Here is an 18926-nt window from a genome sequence, read left to right as displayed (position 1 = left end):
AAATCAGTTGGATCCTGCATTGGCATAGCATAGACGGCGGTTGTTGAGTAACTCATCGAAATCGAACATGAAATTTTAGGGAGAGTCGATATCTTATCGCCGTTGATGTGCGTAGACCTTCAGCTACAGAGGTCAGCGCTGCGCAAAATCACCTTGGATTAGAGAGTGGACTTTTGGACTCTTAAGGGTCAGCCATAAAATCACATTCTGAGTACGCCATCGTCACAAGCATTCTTGGTTAGCTGCAAGCAAGGATCAATTGTGAGCAGCTTTTACAGAGGAATGCGATTGCTGTGAATCTTAAGAATTTTCTATGGCTACGCTTAGGAAGCTACTACTATTAAGCGCTTTCGTCGCGAGTACAGTTGCAGGTATGGGAATTACTGCTTATATTATTTAAGAATATATGTGTTTTTGTTTATTTGCTATTTTTTTATACAATTGAAGAATATTAGGTATCATTGTCTGATGTAAAATATTTGTATGAAACTGAATGGTAAGATCTTCAAACGACGCTAAACCTTAAACTTTCAGTTACTTGAGCTCTTAAGTTTAATATATAGATGATAGAATTTCAAAGAATTTCGAACTCGGTTATTAACTTTATTAATTCACTATTAAGGAAAAGTAGAGAATGTCTCAATATTCAGCATATGCTGGATTAAATACTGCAGCTATCAAATTTAGAATCATATAATATTGCAAAAGAATTGAGAACCATAATAAAATATAGATATGACATTTAACTATTTACTTTTTAATGGCTCCTGCTTGGACTTAAGATGCACAATTAAAAATTTCTGTGATAAAAAAGGCAGATATTACCTTAATATTTTGCTGATTATAGCCGATATTTCACAAAATATATTCATCAAACGTATTTTTGATTTAAATGCATTCAAATGTAAAGGAATGTAAGCATAATTAAAATGCTATTAGCATCCATTATTTTTCTTAATATGATCGATTTCAAGCTACTATGTTATTTTCAAGTTGTAATTTTATACTCTTAACTTGTTTTAATATTGGCTATACATCTATGTAACAAAACGATAATAAATAAGATCCTATACAATAATAGTAGATTGTAATTAACATTAGATATTAGATTTCAATACACCTTCCGTGTCTGAATGATTGACAATACATCATAAGAAAAATGTAATTTAGTTTCTTATTGTTAGATGGCTCAAGGGGATTTTATTTTATTCGAAGTCAGAAAAATTGATTCTTGACATTTCTCAACGTGATTTTATGATTCTATCTGTTACGACTTTTCTGAATAGAATTAATATATATGTTTTGCTTTTAATTCATATGCATATTGATGATAAAAGCTTAAAGTTTTATTCTTATCTCGCCACTCTCTGTGGGAAAGGATGTGGTTACATTATCAAAGAGCAAAAGAGAAACATTTCTTGTTAGTTTTCCCCTAATGCCCGTTTGTATGCTTAATCATCATCTTACACTGTAAGGAAAGAGATATTGTTCCTATATAGAGATATTATAATGATAAAATGATATAATGAAAGCTAACTGTAAGGTGACTATGCAATATTGTTATCAGAATGTATTTCATTATATTTTAATCAAATGAAATGTATTGTATCAAATACAACAAAAATAAATTTGATTTCTTAGTTATCGATGATTAATACCCTACGTTTCAAACTAAAAGAAACTGGTAAATGATCTTCGAATTGAATTCCTTTTAATAAATAGATTATTTTAAAAATATTTGGGAGAGCGTTATAAATATAATGTACGTAATTCGTGCAATTTATAGAATCTAAAATATGAATGGAAAGGATATAACTTCTAAAGAGAACTGCTAATACATATTAAAAGTTCATCTTGTGTAATGATAAAACTTATACAACAAAAATTCAAGTGATATAATGTTTTAAGAAATATATTATTTAAAAGTATTCAGGGTTTTAGTATAATAATCTGTATAGTTATTTTAAAAAAACAAAACAAAATTATTTCATTTATTGCAAATAACTACCTATTAAATAGATAAATTGTGAATTTCGGGAAGTTTGGAAATCCATTACGTTATGAATTATGCTACGAACAGGATTTAGTAATATGCATAAACAGTGTTTAAAATATGTATTAATTCTTAATGCAGCGTTATAATAATGTAAATGTAAAATCTTTAATTTAATAATTAAACAAGCAGTAGTTAGTGTACATACCAATAAGTAACAGTGGTAAAATAGCTGTTCCATTTTCAAAAGTTTATGAAAATGGTTGCTTCAACAATTTTTCTACCAAATTATATTTGTTAAATTAAATATTCTTCCCATTAAATTTGAAATTAATTGGTTCAATATCTGTTAAATCAAAAGTTCTATTCTTTTTATATTTCACAAAGGATATATTGTAACTAATGTTATTTTTCCTTGTATAGCGCAGCAATTTATTTCATTGAAAACTTGTGTTTATAAATTAAAGTTTTCTATCAATGAATTACTCGTATTTTTTATTAATTAACTGTTGAATCGCACATTCATTTTTTTGCATAATTTATTTAAGCAAAAATTATTGATTGAATTAATTTGTTCTTATTACCAAATGAAAGATGCTATTTTGAATGCAAACGATATTCTTTTTATCGAAGAAAAAAGTCGAAATCGTTATCTTTGAATGCAATTTCTTTAAATCATACATTGTGCATAACAACTTTCTCTTTTGTGCCTCCTGACTTCCCATTTTTCAGACATATAAGTATTAAAGTATTAATGTAAGTAGCATTAAATTAATTTTCTTCAAAAAAAAATTCAACAATGAGTCTGTAGAATTTAAATACTTATTGATACAGACTGTAGATTCATTTTTTTTTCAGGAAACAGTAAAATATGTCTACATTTGATGATAATATGAAATTAAATTCTTTAGAAGAAAATATTGTATGAAATTTATAAGGAAATTAATTTAAAAAATAAATGAATAAATGAAAAATATAGCTTCAATCAATTTTTTAACATTTTTTTTTAGTTCCCGTCCAACAAAACGCTGGACAATGTGCAAGGTACTGCACGGGTAAGTTGATTTAATTTTAAATCTTTATATCCATATGTTCATGCTGAGTTCACCATATAATATCAACAAACATTCTTTAAGCGTTCTTAATCATCTAAGAAAACACTGATTATAAAAGATTTTCTAAGGAATTAAATGCGAAATTTTAAAAAGTAATTGCTTATGTTTAATTCAGATAGAGAAAAACTCGGTTTGTGCCTTACATCTACATTACAAATCTTTTACATATTATGTTAATTTGTTCATTAAGAAAAAAAAAGGCAAGAAAAATTTATTTGTTTACAAAAGTATGTAAAAGAATGTTAAATTTTCAATAATTAATGTGTATAATTAGATATATATGAGCTATAATTTCCACAAAAATAAATCTTTAGAACTAAAAAATAAGTAAAAAAATTCTGAGTACTGGACTCAGAAATTTTGAAAAAAGAGGAAAACCTTAAAATGGGGGAGGGGGGTATTATATTTAGCTTAAGATTTCAATATGAGTGCAGCTCAAAGAACTCAAGAAAGATTTAAAATTGCTAATGTTTTGACAACCTGTGAAATCAGAATAACTAAAGATACATTTCAATTAAATAAATAAATATTTTTCCTTGCATCAATTAATAATAATTATTATTTTACTGAGAAAAATTAATTTTAAAAGAAATTCTATTTTCACATTATATGTTTGCAAATTTAAAAATTTTTTTTTTTTTCGAAGCAGTTATTACCATAAAAATCTTACAATTCATGAACATAAAATTAATTAACTATCACACGCTTAATTAAGTAGCTTTATTGTAATAATTCCAAATTACCTTTTTAATGTTGTCCTGTTATTATGCAGCATATGTCATTTAGGCCAATACAAAAATTTATATTTGCAAATTTAAAGATAAGATTTTTTTTTCAAATTAATCTAAAACAGAAAGATTTTCTGTAATATTTAAAGTTTTTATATGTCCCTAAGTAATTAAAATACAATGTGAAATTTCTTTCATTTTGTAAATCTATGGTTATGATGCATTTTTGATTATAAAATTTTGGACAATGCAGACGACAGTGATTTCACGTTGAGTCCAGGCAGCACGTATACTTACGACTATGAGACCACCACCGTAACCACCGTACAGGGAGGACAGGAAAAGACTCAAATCCAAATCACCGCACAAGCAGACATCGAAGTCCTCTCCAAATGCGAGCTTTCTCTCAGGGTAAGTAAAATTACCAAGGTTTTTTTTCTCTAATTTCAGCATGAGACACTCTAGAAACTGGAATAAGGGTTTGACCCCGGTCAAAAGTTATTATTGACTTAACCGAATCACTTTATTATAGACATTTAGAAAAGATAGGATCTATAAATTAGGAATACGCGAAAGAATTAAGCTATTAAACAAATATTAAATATTTAATTTCAAAACTGAGATATTTATTCAATATTTATCAGATGTATAAATTTGATTCCGCTCATTTTTAAGTTAAAAAAAGGTATTGTTTATTTAAAAAAAATTAAAGATAGATTTATTTAAAATTTCCCCTCAGGAACTTCTGTCCACTTTCTGGACATTAAGAGAATTCCGTTCAATCAAGTGCATTTTTGATATATATGAGTGAAAACTGAGCTTTCTTGAAAAAAGAAAGACTGCAAAGAGTGAAATCTGACGGTGCAATGTCTGGTGAATACGATAAAGAGAGAAACTAAGTTTTTCTAAAATTTCGGTGCCCTGACAACATGTGGGCCTGTTATATATATATATATATATAACAGAACGAAACAAATAGTTATCTTATGGAGCAATGTCTGGAAAATATGGTGAATGAAACAATAAATCCCAACAAAGTAATTCTAAATTTTCATTCGGTGCCCTGACAATATGAGAGTGAACCCTATCATATCTTGTAATATCTTTCGCATGTTTTGGATGCCTTCCTTTTATTTCTTCGTTCAAATAAGTCACTTGCAACTCGATTGTTTGAATCATTTATAGTTTCATCAAGTAATGCTTCCAAAACTTCCTCTAGTAATTTCTTGGGTGGTTTACCATACTCTTTACCATGTATAATGAAATCAGCATTTTTAGATTGCCCAAACATATCTTTACAAATTAAATCAATGGGGCAGGTTCACCGATGTGTCTAACAGCAATTGATTTGTTTCTTTGCAATGAAATAATGTAACATAATTTCTCTCAAATGGTATTTGCTTGGTAGAAAGCTTAATTTTTTTATTAGTTAAATATTATTTTAATATTAGCTAGAAATCACACAGTAATTTTTAAATGTTGTTGTAAATTTTTTCAAATACGATTTTGTCGATTTATTTTCAAGCAAGAAGTAAAGACATTAATTAAAAATAGGTAGAGCTATACTTATATACCCAATAATAGAAGGTGGAATAAAGGATTAATCAAAATTATTTTTGAAATATATATAATCAATATTTTTAATGTGAGATATTAATCAAAGGGTGAAAATCGGGACAAGATAATTTCAAAACGATATTCTTCCATTAATATGAAACGCTTAATACTTTCAAGAAGTAAAAAAACTCAGTTAAGTGAAATAGATGATTAAGTAAATTGAAACTAATTTTCGAACAAAAATCAAAACATTTTTCGTTTTTTTTTCATTATTTGTTTAGGTTTATAAAACTACTTTTTTAAAAATAAAACAATAGTAAAAAAAGGGGAGATGTTTCGATCGTAAACATGCCACTTCATGGCAAATGTAATAAAACTTTCACAGAAAAAATTGAATCACCTGAGCATTTTAATTTTCCAGAACTAGTTTGAAATTCATTTGAATTTCTAGATTACCATTGATCAAAATTCTCAAAAGACTGATAAATTTCCCATAAAGCATTCTATTTTTTTTTTTTTTGTTCCGCTCAATGAGTTATTCAGTTATTTTATTTTATGCATTGAATTCGTAGATTTTACCAAGTACAACGAATTCTTATTTCAAAAATGTATTTTTTTCTTAAATTTGTGTAATAGTCTTTGAAATGCATTCTAGTATATTGCTTCTTCTTCAGTAAGACGAAATGATAAATTTGTGAAATCAAAATAATCAAATTTTCTGAATTTCATACCAAGATACTTTAGATATGTAAAAAGAAAAGAAAAAAAAAACAACAAGGTGGGACATAACGTTTTTTTTTTTTTTTTTTTTTTTTTGCTTTTTTCTTTACGAATAATAATGATTAGTATTAAGATTAATTATTAGAGAATGATAGCATTAGAAGTAATTACCAAGATGGCTATGCCATTTTGAAATATAAAAGTGAGATTATGACAATTTCTACAAATAATTTGCAGATATTCTTAGAATCCCTCCTCAGTATAATTAGATTTTTTTTTATTTTGAAATATTGTTTATAAATAAAATTAAGGGTAATCTAGAACAATAAATTCAAAATCGTGAATGCATGAAACAATTTGAGTTATCTGGTCGCATTATATAAATAACAAAGTACTGATAACAAAAACAAGATTTATATTCAAATTCCAATAAAGTAAACACTTGACAAAATTTTACAACAATGAACTGTTAACTTTAGAGTAACGAAGTAATAAAAATAATCCCCACTCTTTTTATATGTGTTTGTTTTATAGAAAGTGTCAACTTTAACCCTAAATTAGTTTCCCTCATTAGTTAATTGACAAATAGTTAAGTTTACTTTTACCCTCATTAGTTAATTGACAAATCATCCTCCGGTCAATCATTTAAATTGATTAAAAGGTCTAAAATAATGATATTTAAATTATATCCTCTGTGATTTTTTGTCGTAGAAAAGAGGAAGAACGTTCGTTTAAAATATTAGAATATCAAGAACTTATAGAAAAGTTTAGATTACATGATTCAATTACTCAAAAATATAACTCATGTTGACTCAAAAATATAAACCATAATTCTGAACTAGAAATCGTATAATATTTTTATAATTAAAAATATAAAATGAATAATTTGGGTGAAATGTAAAAATCAAATGTCTCAAATCAAATTTGAAATTTTGAAACAAAATTCTTTGAACTTTGTTTCTATACAAAATATTATAGCATAAATGTAAAACTTTTCATTAAAGAAAGTTAAAGATAAAAAAATAGGATAAAGAAAAAGAATAAGATAAAGATGAAGAATAAGAAATATAAATATAATCGTTAAAGAAAGATAAAGAATCTTATAAATTACAAAATATGCAATATTTTTTGAAATAGTTTAAACTTATCCCATGAGTTCAAATGTATTCTGTTCATAAAAATAAGACTATCAAAACGTTCAATACATATTTAGATTTCAAAGTTATGACATATTGTGAAAATTTTACATTAGTTGAATTTAATTTTGGGGTAATAAAATTATATAATTCAACAGAAAATGTAAAAACTTTTCGAATGGATAAACAAAAAATGATTCAACTTTCATAAATTTTCTATTATCTATACCTATCCTATTAACTATAAATAAAAGAAAGAAAGAAAAGTTTATCTTTAAAAATTGAGAAAAATAGAAGTGAACCACATTTGCTACTGAGGACGAAAGTTAGCAACAAAGGAATATTGCATAAGATTTTCATTCTCGTGTCCATAATTAAACATTATAATTGGTAATTTAATTTTTCTTTATTAATTTTTTATTTTAATTGTTTTCATTTCTTTAATAATAATATTGCCATTGACACTATAGATTCATAATGTATAAGATTTCAGTAGTACATTAAATAAAGTTCAGTTTTGAAATTAATTTTAAATCATAAATGATATTGTTCTTTCTTTAGAAAACTGTATCCTTTTTCTTAAAGTTTAATAATTTTAAAGGCCATTTTTTTTGAAAAATTTAAAAAAAAAATCTTAGGCAGTTTAAAAAGAGAAAAGAATTGATAATCATTATAGTGAGAATGATGATATTTTCTTTGTTCGGCTAAGCATTGCATAAAAGAACTAAGTTATTGGAAAAATTCTTCTGTTTCTGTAATTTTGATTAAAATGATTAGCTTTTTTTATTAATATGATTATTTTTCCGTAAAAAATATTTTTATAGCCCTTTTTTAAGAGAGTAGAATTCCTTAAGTGATAAAAAAAAACTAAACAAAGATATTTATTAAGTTAATCAGTTTATATAAATTATAAGTTATAATCGAGTTTATCATCTGAATCTGTTCCAGATATATTCAAAAGTAATTAACATCTCATTCTTTTAATCTTTTGCTTTCGAGCTTTAAAATGGTATAATAGAATCGCCACATCTTTTAATTTTCTCAAATGCATTATCTAGTGGTTATATCTAAGGAAAAGATAAAAGTTATCACAAAAACGATAATTAATTGTAAAAATGGAAAAGATTGGTGACAAGTCATGAAGCCAAAGTATATTTGAATCAAATAAATTGCTTTCCATTGGTCAAAGGTCAAATTTAGTTTAATAGCATAAAAGAAAAAAAAAATTGTTTCGTTTTAAGCGAGAAATGGAGATACATTTTAAGTTTTTTCTTAATCAAAAATATTGATTTTACGTAAATCTCTTTCTTTGAAGTTTCTATAACACAGGATAGAATACAGAAAACCCTATCTCATAATAAAAATCCTTTGTTAAGATTTAGTTAAGTTTGTTAAGATTAAAAAAGATGAAATTCATTTGTAAATAATCAAACAAAACGATTGCAATTTCAACGAATTTCATTAAATAGATAGTAAAAATTGATGGTTATGTATTTCTCATCAAAAATCAAATATGTATAAAATAATGAAATTTTGCCAGTAAAAAAAAGTAAAAAATAAATCAAATATTTTACTAATCTTGAAAGATGATATCCAGGCAAATGTTTATGATTAAATCCCTCAATCTAGTACCATCCAGAATTTTTCTTCTTTCATTAAAGATTCTTCAAATTAGGTCTTTCCCCTCTTTTAAAGCCACGCTATCTTATCATTCGCCTGTAGCGATGATGTACACCCAAACATATAACACCTTGATCTAACGATAATTGCTTGTCCGAATTGCAAAACCGATTCGAAATTCGATATGCCGGAATTCCTCTAGCAAACATGCGATCTAATCCATCAATCAATAACAGTATCTGTTTACAGGGCTAGTTAAAAAAAAACTTTAGAAATTAAGGAAAAAGCATGTGCCTCTAGTTGCGCAATGGCCAAGGACCGTTACCCTGATCTTTGGAACCTGGTGAAAAAAGACCAAGTGTTTTCCACCAGTGACCCGTGGGAAAAAAAAGAAAGGCGAAGGTTGGCTGCAAATAAACACCATTGAAACAAGTAGATGCTGATTGAGATATCAGATTTTGCACCAAAAACGTCAGCCCCGATCTCGATGGAGTTGTTGAGAGATACTTCCTACTTGAGTCAATGATCGCTTTAAGATTTATAATTTGAAGAATGCGATAATCGATTGACGATGCCAAGAAACTAATGAAAAGTACATGTTCTGTTTCATTTATGTTAAAGTTCTGAAAGTGACCTTATTAACAAATCAATGGAAATTATCTTTGCGGCATGTGCACCTTGCAGTTCAAACTAAACTTTTACAATTTGAAGGAAATTTTCAGTAGTAAATACACAAAAATTTATTTTATATCATTTTTAATAAATGAAAAACCTTATATTTTTATGTTATGTAGAAAATAATATTCGTGTGTATTTGCTGAAAACTAAAACGAAAATCTGTTTCAATTTGTAATTGATAGTAAGTTAAAATATTAAAAGGATAAGAAAAATGAATTTTAATTGAATGTGTGTACATTAAAGCTTTGAAAATCATCATTAAAAGCAACGTAAACTATGCAAAACAAAAATAGTTTTATAGCTATTACACTTATAAGCACGAAAAACAAAACTGTACATTCTAGTATTTTTAATTTTAATTAGTAAATTAATGCTCTGTTTCTTTCAATTGTTTTCGAAAGCTACCTGTATTTTTAGATATTTTTATAAGAAAATCGAATTTATAGGTTTTAGACAAAATTCTAATTTATAGGTTTTAGACAAAATTCTAATTTATGTTATTATTACGAATTTGAATTTTGATGAAGCTAAATTAGGTGAATTATTGTTCAATCTAACTGCCGGTGAATCACTGCCGGTATGAATCACCAGTGATTCACACCTGTTATTTCATTGTATTAACCATCTATCGAATTAAATGACTATTTATTTATTATAAAGATATCAGAAATAGAGTCATCTAAATAGATGCTAAATACTTGGAATAACAGACAGGAGTCGTGGCAACGAATGTAGTCAAGATTCTTACATTCTTCTTTCTTATATTCTCTCTTACTCTAAGACATAATAGCATCTGAAAAATAAAAAGCGAAATGGATTTTGTTTATACATATTCATTTTCAGTAATAGTCAGTTTTTCCCTTTTTTTTGACAAAGATGTGAAATAAAAAATTGAATGAAGTCTATTTTTTTGAATGTCGTTAAGGAATAAAATATGCAGTTTATATAGAAGTGTTTAAGAATGATAACTTTATCAAAAAATAATAGTTTCGTTGAATATTAAATATTATTATCTTCAATTACAATAAATGCCAGGAATGAAAAGCATTTTTTTTCTATTAATAGGCCAATAAATTTTCCAGTTTATTGGAAATAAAACTGAAGATTTTCTGATATGAAACTGAAAATAAATTTGAAACCATCAATGTGAAAATAATAAGGTATTTTTCAGTGCTTGTAAAAATGCCTTATCAGATCGTTATTAAGAATGTAAAGGCAAATCTCATGCAAGATACATAAAATAAGACATCTTATGTTTGCAAATTAAAAAGAATTTTTATAAAGGCCAATTATTATTTTTTTATCATCAGGCTTAATATTTTTGAAATATTACATAGCATTTTAAATTGCAAATATATGGGAGTTTTATTAATATGTAGTTCTGAAATAGCCATTTATGTACCATTAATTCAGTCAAAGATTTAGTCAAAGTATTTGTGTCTCCTTTTTTCCTTTTAATGAAGGCATTTAATTTAAATATTATTAAACATATTAAGATACACCTGTAAATTATTACTTGGATCTTGAAAGGATAATAATTATGTGGTAAAACAGAATAATAACTTACTACATTTTCTACTTATCATTTCCAGATTTGAAAATTAATTCAACTTATGAAGCATATCTAATTTCACTTTTTTTCCCTTCTTCTAGCTACGAGGGGTGACCCTCAAACTATCTGATCCGGAGAGCCCGGATTACTTAGTTTCCCTGCGGGGAGCTCGAGAATTCGCCAGGACCATCGAGAGGAACATCCTCAGGTTCTCCTTCCAAAATGGACAGGTGGAACACGTCTGCCCCTCTGAAAACGCCCCCACGTGGGTCACCAACATTCAGAAGGGTGTTTTGTCCGCCTTCCAGTCCTACTCAGTCAAACCAGAGTGGACAACTAGGACAATTGAGGTGAGATCTGAAAAAATGTTGCCATTTTGCAAAAACCTTGTTAAAAAATTATGTATTTAAGTGAAAATAATGAGTTCATTCAACTTCAGAAATTTCACACGGCCAAAACTATTTCCAAATTTCATTTTAAGATTTCACTGAATATTAGAGTTGATTTCGGGTTTCTAATTTATTTGAAGATTAAAATAAATAAATAGTTCTAAACTAATAAAACCGATACATACACTCTCAATTCAAAGTAGCAAACATTACAAAATGTTTTAAAGAATAGTAAAAATGTAAGGTCGTGAATTGATAAGTATTAAGTAAAAACAAGTTTTGCGCTTTAATATTGGTAGTAATAGATCATATTTCAACAATATGATATGATTTTCAGAATATTTATGTTAAAGAACTGCTAATAATTCTATTGAAAATATAAAGAGGTTCTTATGATACTGAAATGATCAAATTTTAAATGCTGCCCAAATTTAAAAAATAAGAATAAATATTATAATAATTTTTTTTCAGTCTTACATAAATCAATATTATTGCTTTTAGGTAACTCTTAAGTTTTCCTAGAATAAGAAACTTAATCACTTTTTTAAAGTGATATATTTTAATAGGATATTCATTTTTTTCTGAATTCATAAATTAGAAAAAAATTTAATTAGAAAATTTCTTATCTGCAATCATTTGAAATTTCCATGAGGCATTCATGAGATATTTTAGTATGTAATAGAATATGATTCTATTCTTCAATGCATAGAAAAATAGAATATTCAGTGGAAATATGGAATCATTTTTTAAAAACAGATTTTAAATTAAAATTTAATTATTTAATTATTTTTAAGTTTAAATATTTATTTTATTAATTAAAAAAATGATTTCATCTCATATTAAATAAAATGTTTTTCAATTTTAGATGCACAGAGTAACAAAAAAAATTAAACCAATTTTGATGTCCACATTTTTGGGCTTAAAACAAATATGAAAATGTCACTAAAAGTCAATATAATATCTGTTGTAAATAACTGCTATACATATTTCTGTATAAATATATTCTACAGACTGATGTCCTTGGAAAATGCACTGCTGAATATCACTCCCTCGGAAGGAATTGGCAAGGTACGCACACCGTAAGGAAACTGAAAGATTTAAGTTCCTGCACCGAAAGAGAAAATTATGAAACTTACCTTCAAGGATCTGCTTACTCATCGGATTTCGTAAGTAACCGCTTAAATTTATCATCAGAAACTATGAGTGACTTATTGAATACTACTTAAAATAAAATTAATCACAGTACATTTCAGAGTATCGTAAAAATAAACGTAAAGCCCGTCATACAAGATAAAATATAACGATTAAGTTGCATAGCTCATGTTTTTAAATGTTACTTGCAAACCAACCACTAATTTATTTACTAATGACAAAATTCACACTCGAAGTTTCAGACACAGATAAATGTTTGGTATATCAAATAAAGACAATGAATTAATAATGGAGCTCATAAAAGTAACTCATAAGTAAGCTCAAAAAAGTAACCCATAAGTAAGCCCATAAAGAGCATCTGTAAAAGTAACACAATGAAGATTTCACAAACTTTAATAAAAATAAACTAAAATATATTGTATCAAAGTATAGTGGCTCAGTGATAGAGCCATACATATTTGTATAGAATATTTCCTATTATATAATTAGGCAGTGTAAATTTATCATCAGAAACTATGAGTGACTTATTGAATACTACTTAAAATAAAATTAATCACAGTACATTTCAGAGTATCGTAAAAATAAACGTAAAGCCCGTCATACAAGATAAAATATAACGATTAAGTTGCACAGCTCATGTTTTTAAATGTTACTTGCAAACCAACCACTAATTTACTTACTAATGACAAAATTCACACTCGAAGTTTCAGACACAGATAAATGTTTGGTATATCAAATAAAGACAATGAATTAATAATGGAGCTCATAAAAGTAACTCATAAGTAAGCTCAAAAAAGTAACCCATAAGTAAGCCCATAATGAGCATCTGTAAAAGTAACACAATGAAGATTTCACAAACTTTAATAAAAATAAACTAAAATATATTGTATCAAAGTATAGTGGCTCAGTGATAGAGCCATACATATTTGTATTGAATATTTCCTATTATATAATTAGGCAGTGTAAATTTTCTATTAAATTAAAAATGTACTAAAGTAAGCATCGCAAAAAATATATAATTGATAGTTAATGAAGTCCAGCATACATTTATGCTTATTGTACTGCGATTTGTTTTAGAAGTATAGACAAACATCAATTTTTGCATTTTGCAGTTTTTTCATAACATTTATTTTGCAACAGAAAAGAAATTCAATGCGCCAATATTGCGCTGCATGCATGTATAAAATTGCTTCCATGTATACCAAATATTTTCAAAAAGAATAGTATGAACAATTGTTATTTCCATTATTACTCCATTAGGATTGGAATTAGAAAGAGATAGACGTAAAACTATATGGTAATTTTTCAAAAACATAGAATGAGCCAGCATTGACCTTGGATTGGTCTCTCCAAGACTTTCTCGCATACTCTCTAATAAACTTGTCATGCCAGAGAACCCCTTGCATGGCATTGGTGTACAATAGTCACGAAATATTAACTTTTGACGTAAATTTGGCCTTTTTACTGCAATCGATTGTGTCATGTTTGGCAAGTTACTTTAAAATGAATCCCTAGCATACATTAATAGTATCCAAAAATCAAATTTGTATTTTTGAACCCGTTTTTCTCAACTGATTTAAACAAAAATTTGACACAAAACTGCACTTGTTGTCAAAAAATCCCTACCAAATTTGATATATTACATTTATTGCGTTTTTCAATTATCACATTTACGTGTTTCTAAAATAGTACAAATTTGACAGCTCAAATAGCTCAAATTTGACAGGCGTCTACCCTACAGAATTTAAGTCTGTGCACTAAATCTTATCTATCTAGCTCTCTTCGTTTTGTAATTATCGTCTTAACTTATATTCAAACAGCCGGATAGAGGGAATTCCTCTGAACAGATTTTACTCAAAATTTGATAGAAATTTGGTTTAAAGACAGTTAAAAAAATTTCAACCGTTTGGCCCAAAGCTTTTTTCAGTTATTTTTGCTACAGACAGACGTACAAACATTTTCTAAAAATGCGTTTTGATAACTCAGGGAGATTTAAAACGTAGGAATTCGTCAAAAACTTGAGTTCGAATTTTTGAAGATTACTATACTTTCTCTTACTACATATACGAGAGAGTAAAAATACATGTATATTTATTATGTGTAAGTGTTATTCATTGTTTGACCAAATCTCTTTGTTCTTTAGCAAACCCTGTCTTTGCCCGTGGTCAAAGGCAGTCAGGAATGCGAGCAAGTCATTGGTGACAGTTTCCTCCAGACATCCACCTGCAATGAGAAGCTGATCTTCCGTCCGTTTTCTAACAGAGGCAACGGTGTTGTCGCAACTGTCTCTCAGAAGCTCATCTATGCTGCTACCAGTGAAAGGAGGTTTACAGGAAATGGTAGGCGACGTCAAAAAAATGTGTCTTTTTAAATCATATTCCATTTTAATAAACATTCTTCTTTTCTTCGTAATCAATAATGTATACTTGAAGTTTTAAAATTTCAACAAGGAAAAAAATGATTCTAATGAAAACAGGAATTTATCCTTTTTTTTATTTTTATGAAACCAAATAGAGAGTTTCTGGGTTTCATTTGTAGTCAAACATCAGATACAGCGGAACCTCGCGTAATAAGTATAATTCGTTTCCGAATCTTACTGGAAATAGAGACCCCGGACAGCGTAGTCGGTAATGCGAAATAGAAATAAATTTTACTACTCGTTATCGAAACAATTTTTTTACCTAGAAATCCATGTAAAAAAGACAATGTGTTCTGTAATTCTCTTCAAATAAAACTCATTTGTGTCTGGTGGTCCGTCGAGCCGAAGACGAACCATGTTCAATTTAAAAAAATAAACCCAAATAAATTTGTGATAACATAATTTATTATTAATAATGCATAATTTTTTAGAAGTAAATTGTAGAAAGACAATTGTTTTTGGCTACACTTCAAAATTTGGCGAAATCGGAACATAGCATTATCGTTAAATGAATTTTAGAGCGTATAGCTACTGCCTTAGCAAGGCAATGCTTTTCATCATAAGATACTATAATTTCTCATACTTTCAAAATCTCTTTCATTTTATTGGAAACTTTTTATTCTGTTACATCTATTATTTCTTATTCTCCTGACAAATCTCCTCCGCAGCTTTTTGCTGTGTCATAAGCTTTTCGTTAGTTCTTGCTGTGTTCTTCCACCAGCTTATCGATGACGTTGCTATCCGAGTGCAACTGCATTAACATAGCCAGAGACAAAATCTCGTTGATTAAAGCTCCACAGGCATTTGCACAAATCCTTTGAAGTCATGTTCGACAACATTATCCGTCATATATTTCTTCCATGTAAAAATAGGAGTTTTCCTGAAACAAGCTTTCAACATAGACTGATATAAGTCAATCCAGCATGTGATATCTCGGTTTTTTTTTTCGCCATTTGTTCTACGAAACATCGCTCATTAAACGAGTCAATTTTTAATTTTTGTTTATTCCATTATATAAGGTGTTCGTTAAGTGAAGTTTGCTTCTATTATATTCTATATCAAGCAATAATAACAATATTAATACATTTTTCCACTTAAACGTTCGAATTAAGTTTAAAGAAATATAATACAGGAAATTTTAGACGTTTGATTTGTTTTGCTTTTTTAAATATGAATTTCATTGTTTTTTCCAGACTATCGCCCAACAACTGAGCCTCTACTCTACACTCACGCAAAGCAGGAAGTTAGTTCAGCTAAGATCGAAGAAGAAACCGAGATGGCCATGAGGGAACTGTGTGATGCTGCCAAGGTAGACATCTCCATCTCTGTTCCCAGGAAGTTCTCCGGATTGATCTACAAGCTGAAGAAACTTTCTTTGCGATCATTGAAGTCTTTCCATCAAAAGATCGATAAAATCTGCCCACAGAACACTGATAAAGCCAGGTAAATTAATAAAGTCATTCATATAGTTAGCAAGTTTATTGAATGTTAAGGTAGTTGATTACATTGAAAAGTCTACTTTTGAATTTGGTGAATTCATGATTTTTTTAAAATTAATATTCTTAGCGATAGAACAGGTTTTTTTTTTTTTTAAAACCATCAGAATTTTATTTCTCTTTATTCTTTGGAAAGTTACACTGATTTTTTATATTTGGATTTACGTATGTTTTAATGCTATTTTACATCATTAGATGTTACTTCTTCAAATTCTAATCTCTGACAGAATTTTTTTACAAAAAAAAAAAAAAAAAAAAAAAAAAAAAACTCATAAATTAAAATCTGATGCATATTGTTATTTTAAACATTGTACAATAATTTCATAATATGTTTTGCTGTTCTGAAACCACAGAATAAGTAGTCTGTTCAGTTAGAAATGTTTATAGTTATTTTAGAGTTACAGAAAGGGAAAAAAAATCGAAAATATCGTGTTATTTATCGGTTGAATCCGATGTTTTAAGAATGTATAGAAATGTAGCTTATTTTATCGTTCAGGAACTGGATAACATATTTCTTAAGCTATATGCAAAATCCTAAGCAAATCGTTTGGTGAACCTCGAAAGAAAATTTTTGTTTTATACCTTTTTTTTTAGCCAAGTCGGATTTTTTTCCAATTTTTGAAAACCGTCTGCCACTTAAATGGTATATTTTGATTTCTTAGATGCTTTTCCAAGTTTTTTTATGCAAATTTTCAAAAATATAATTATTTTTGAACGTTTTCCAAAAACATTCATCCTGAAAGTAGTCACATATCTTAATCTGGGAAATTCTAAATAATGTGTGGAGGTAACAAGGATATCAGACAATATGCTTCAGTCTGAAACGAACATTCCTTGATTATTCCAAAATGTATGAAACTGCAAAGTAACTAATGTATGAAGAAGTAAACTGATTGTTTTTTTTCAATAAAACTATAAGAAAATTTTGAATTTATTCGGAATCTTTCTGAAAATTTTTATTCTATTAATAAACTCACTTTTAAAGATTAATTAAGATTCTCCGTGAATGGCACATAGGTCTTTTTGAATTACTGAAACATCTAAACGTGTCTAGAATTTATACCGTGGAATATTAATTTCAAATAAGTGCTATTCCTTTTAATAAATTTAAATGCTCATGATTCTTGCTTATTTTCAGGAAATTCTTCATGGATGCCATTCCTTTGGTCAGCACAGTGGACTCAGCTCGCTTCATGCTCGAAATGATCTCCAGAAAAACTATTTCTGACACCGAAATCAGTTTCTGGCTGACATCTCTATCATTCATCAATGAGCCAACACCTGAAATCATTTCTCTTTTCACGGTATGAATAAAACTTAATTCATGACTTATGAAGGGGTTAATTCATTATTCATGAATCATGCAAGATTTCAATCTAAGACGTTCTGATAAAGATTGTATACGGATTAGTTGCCTAAAAACCTTAAAAAATGATAAGAGATTATAAATTATTAGAAAATAAAATACACAATGTAAAAATAAATTATTCTTTATGTTTATCGACGAAAATGAACGACACATTTCGTCAGAATGTTTTGACAACAATATTAGAAACTGAGGGGCCGCAGTGGTCTGATGACTGGGTTCCGGCTTCTGAACCAGAGGGTTTCACGTTCGAAACCCGATTCACATGAAGAACTTGGCACACGCTAAATCCGTCGGGACCAAACGCCCTCCCGCTGGCGCTGACTGGAAGCTTGGAGAGGGTCCTGCCAACTCAAGTGTTGCCCTTGTCATCTGACCAAGGCTCGAAATTACGAGGTCCGTCCCAAAATAGCCCTAGTGATGTTTTAAGACGGGACATTAATATAATTAAACTTGAAACTGAGGGAACAATAAATATTTGGAGAAATTTATTTAACCAGTTAGTTACGAGATTTTTAAAATTATATTTGGAATAAAATAACAAAATTTATGAGCAAGAAAAATACTAAAAGAATTTCTGCATAAATAATTTATAAGAATACGTTACAATTATAATAATAATGCGCTTTGTTTAGTAGTTTTCTGGCATTATAAATATGCTTAAACATGCATTATTTTTATACTCCCTAATAAAATTCGCGTACGAAAAAAAAAATATTTAATATAAAATATAGATATTTCTATATTTTAATTTAATTAATCTGAATTATTTGTTATAGTATAAAAATAATTGCCAGCTGTTTTATGATTTATTTTTTGTATCTTAATTTTCTTCTAATCAATTTTTGTAAAAAAATAACAAAACTCATAAATAAGAAAAATAAGAAATATTTATATAAGTAATAAAAAATTCATAGCAATTTTGATAATATTTCATATGATGATTATATATATAACAAACACATTGAAATTTAGGTTTAAAAGGTATTGGTATATATATCTTTT

The 18926-nt window shown here is 27.8% G+C and overlaps 1 protein-coding gene across 1 annotated transcript in view; it reads left to right on the top strand.

Annotated features, from left to right (window-relative positions):
- The first annotated feature begins 211 nt into the window (after positions 1-211).
- LOC129960748 (apolipophorins-like) overlaps positions 212-18926 on the top strand; it is a 56223-nt gene continuing 37508 nt past the window's right edge. Inside the window, exons 1-8 of the mRNA XM_056074403.1 lie at positions 212-371; positions 3004-3048; positions 4090-4247; positions 11201-11449; positions 12499-12654; positions 14784-14979; positions 16253-16502; positions 17694-17859. Of these exons, the coding sequence (XP_055930378.1) occupies positions 314-371; positions 3004-3048; positions 4090-4247; positions 11201-11449; positions 12499-12654; positions 14784-14979; positions 16253-16502; positions 17694-17859 (1278 nt within the window). The 5' untranslated portion in view covers positions 212-313. The remainder of the gene's footprint in view (positions 372-3003; positions 3049-4089; positions 4248-11200; positions 11450-12498; positions 12655-14783; positions 14980-16252; positions 16503-17693; positions 17860-18926) is intronic.

The sequence above is a fragment of the Argiope bruennichi genome, chromosome 1 (assembly GCF_947563725.1).
Source record: "Argiope bruennichi chromosome 1, qqArgBrue1.1, whole genome shotgun sequence".
Taxonomy (NCBI): domain Eukaryota; kingdom Metazoa; phylum Arthropoda; class Arachnida; order Araneae; family Araneidae; genus Argiope; species Argiope bruennichi.
The sequence above is the reverse complement of the archived record's forward strand: the minus strand, read 5'-3'. Positions and strand labels throughout refer to the sequence as shown.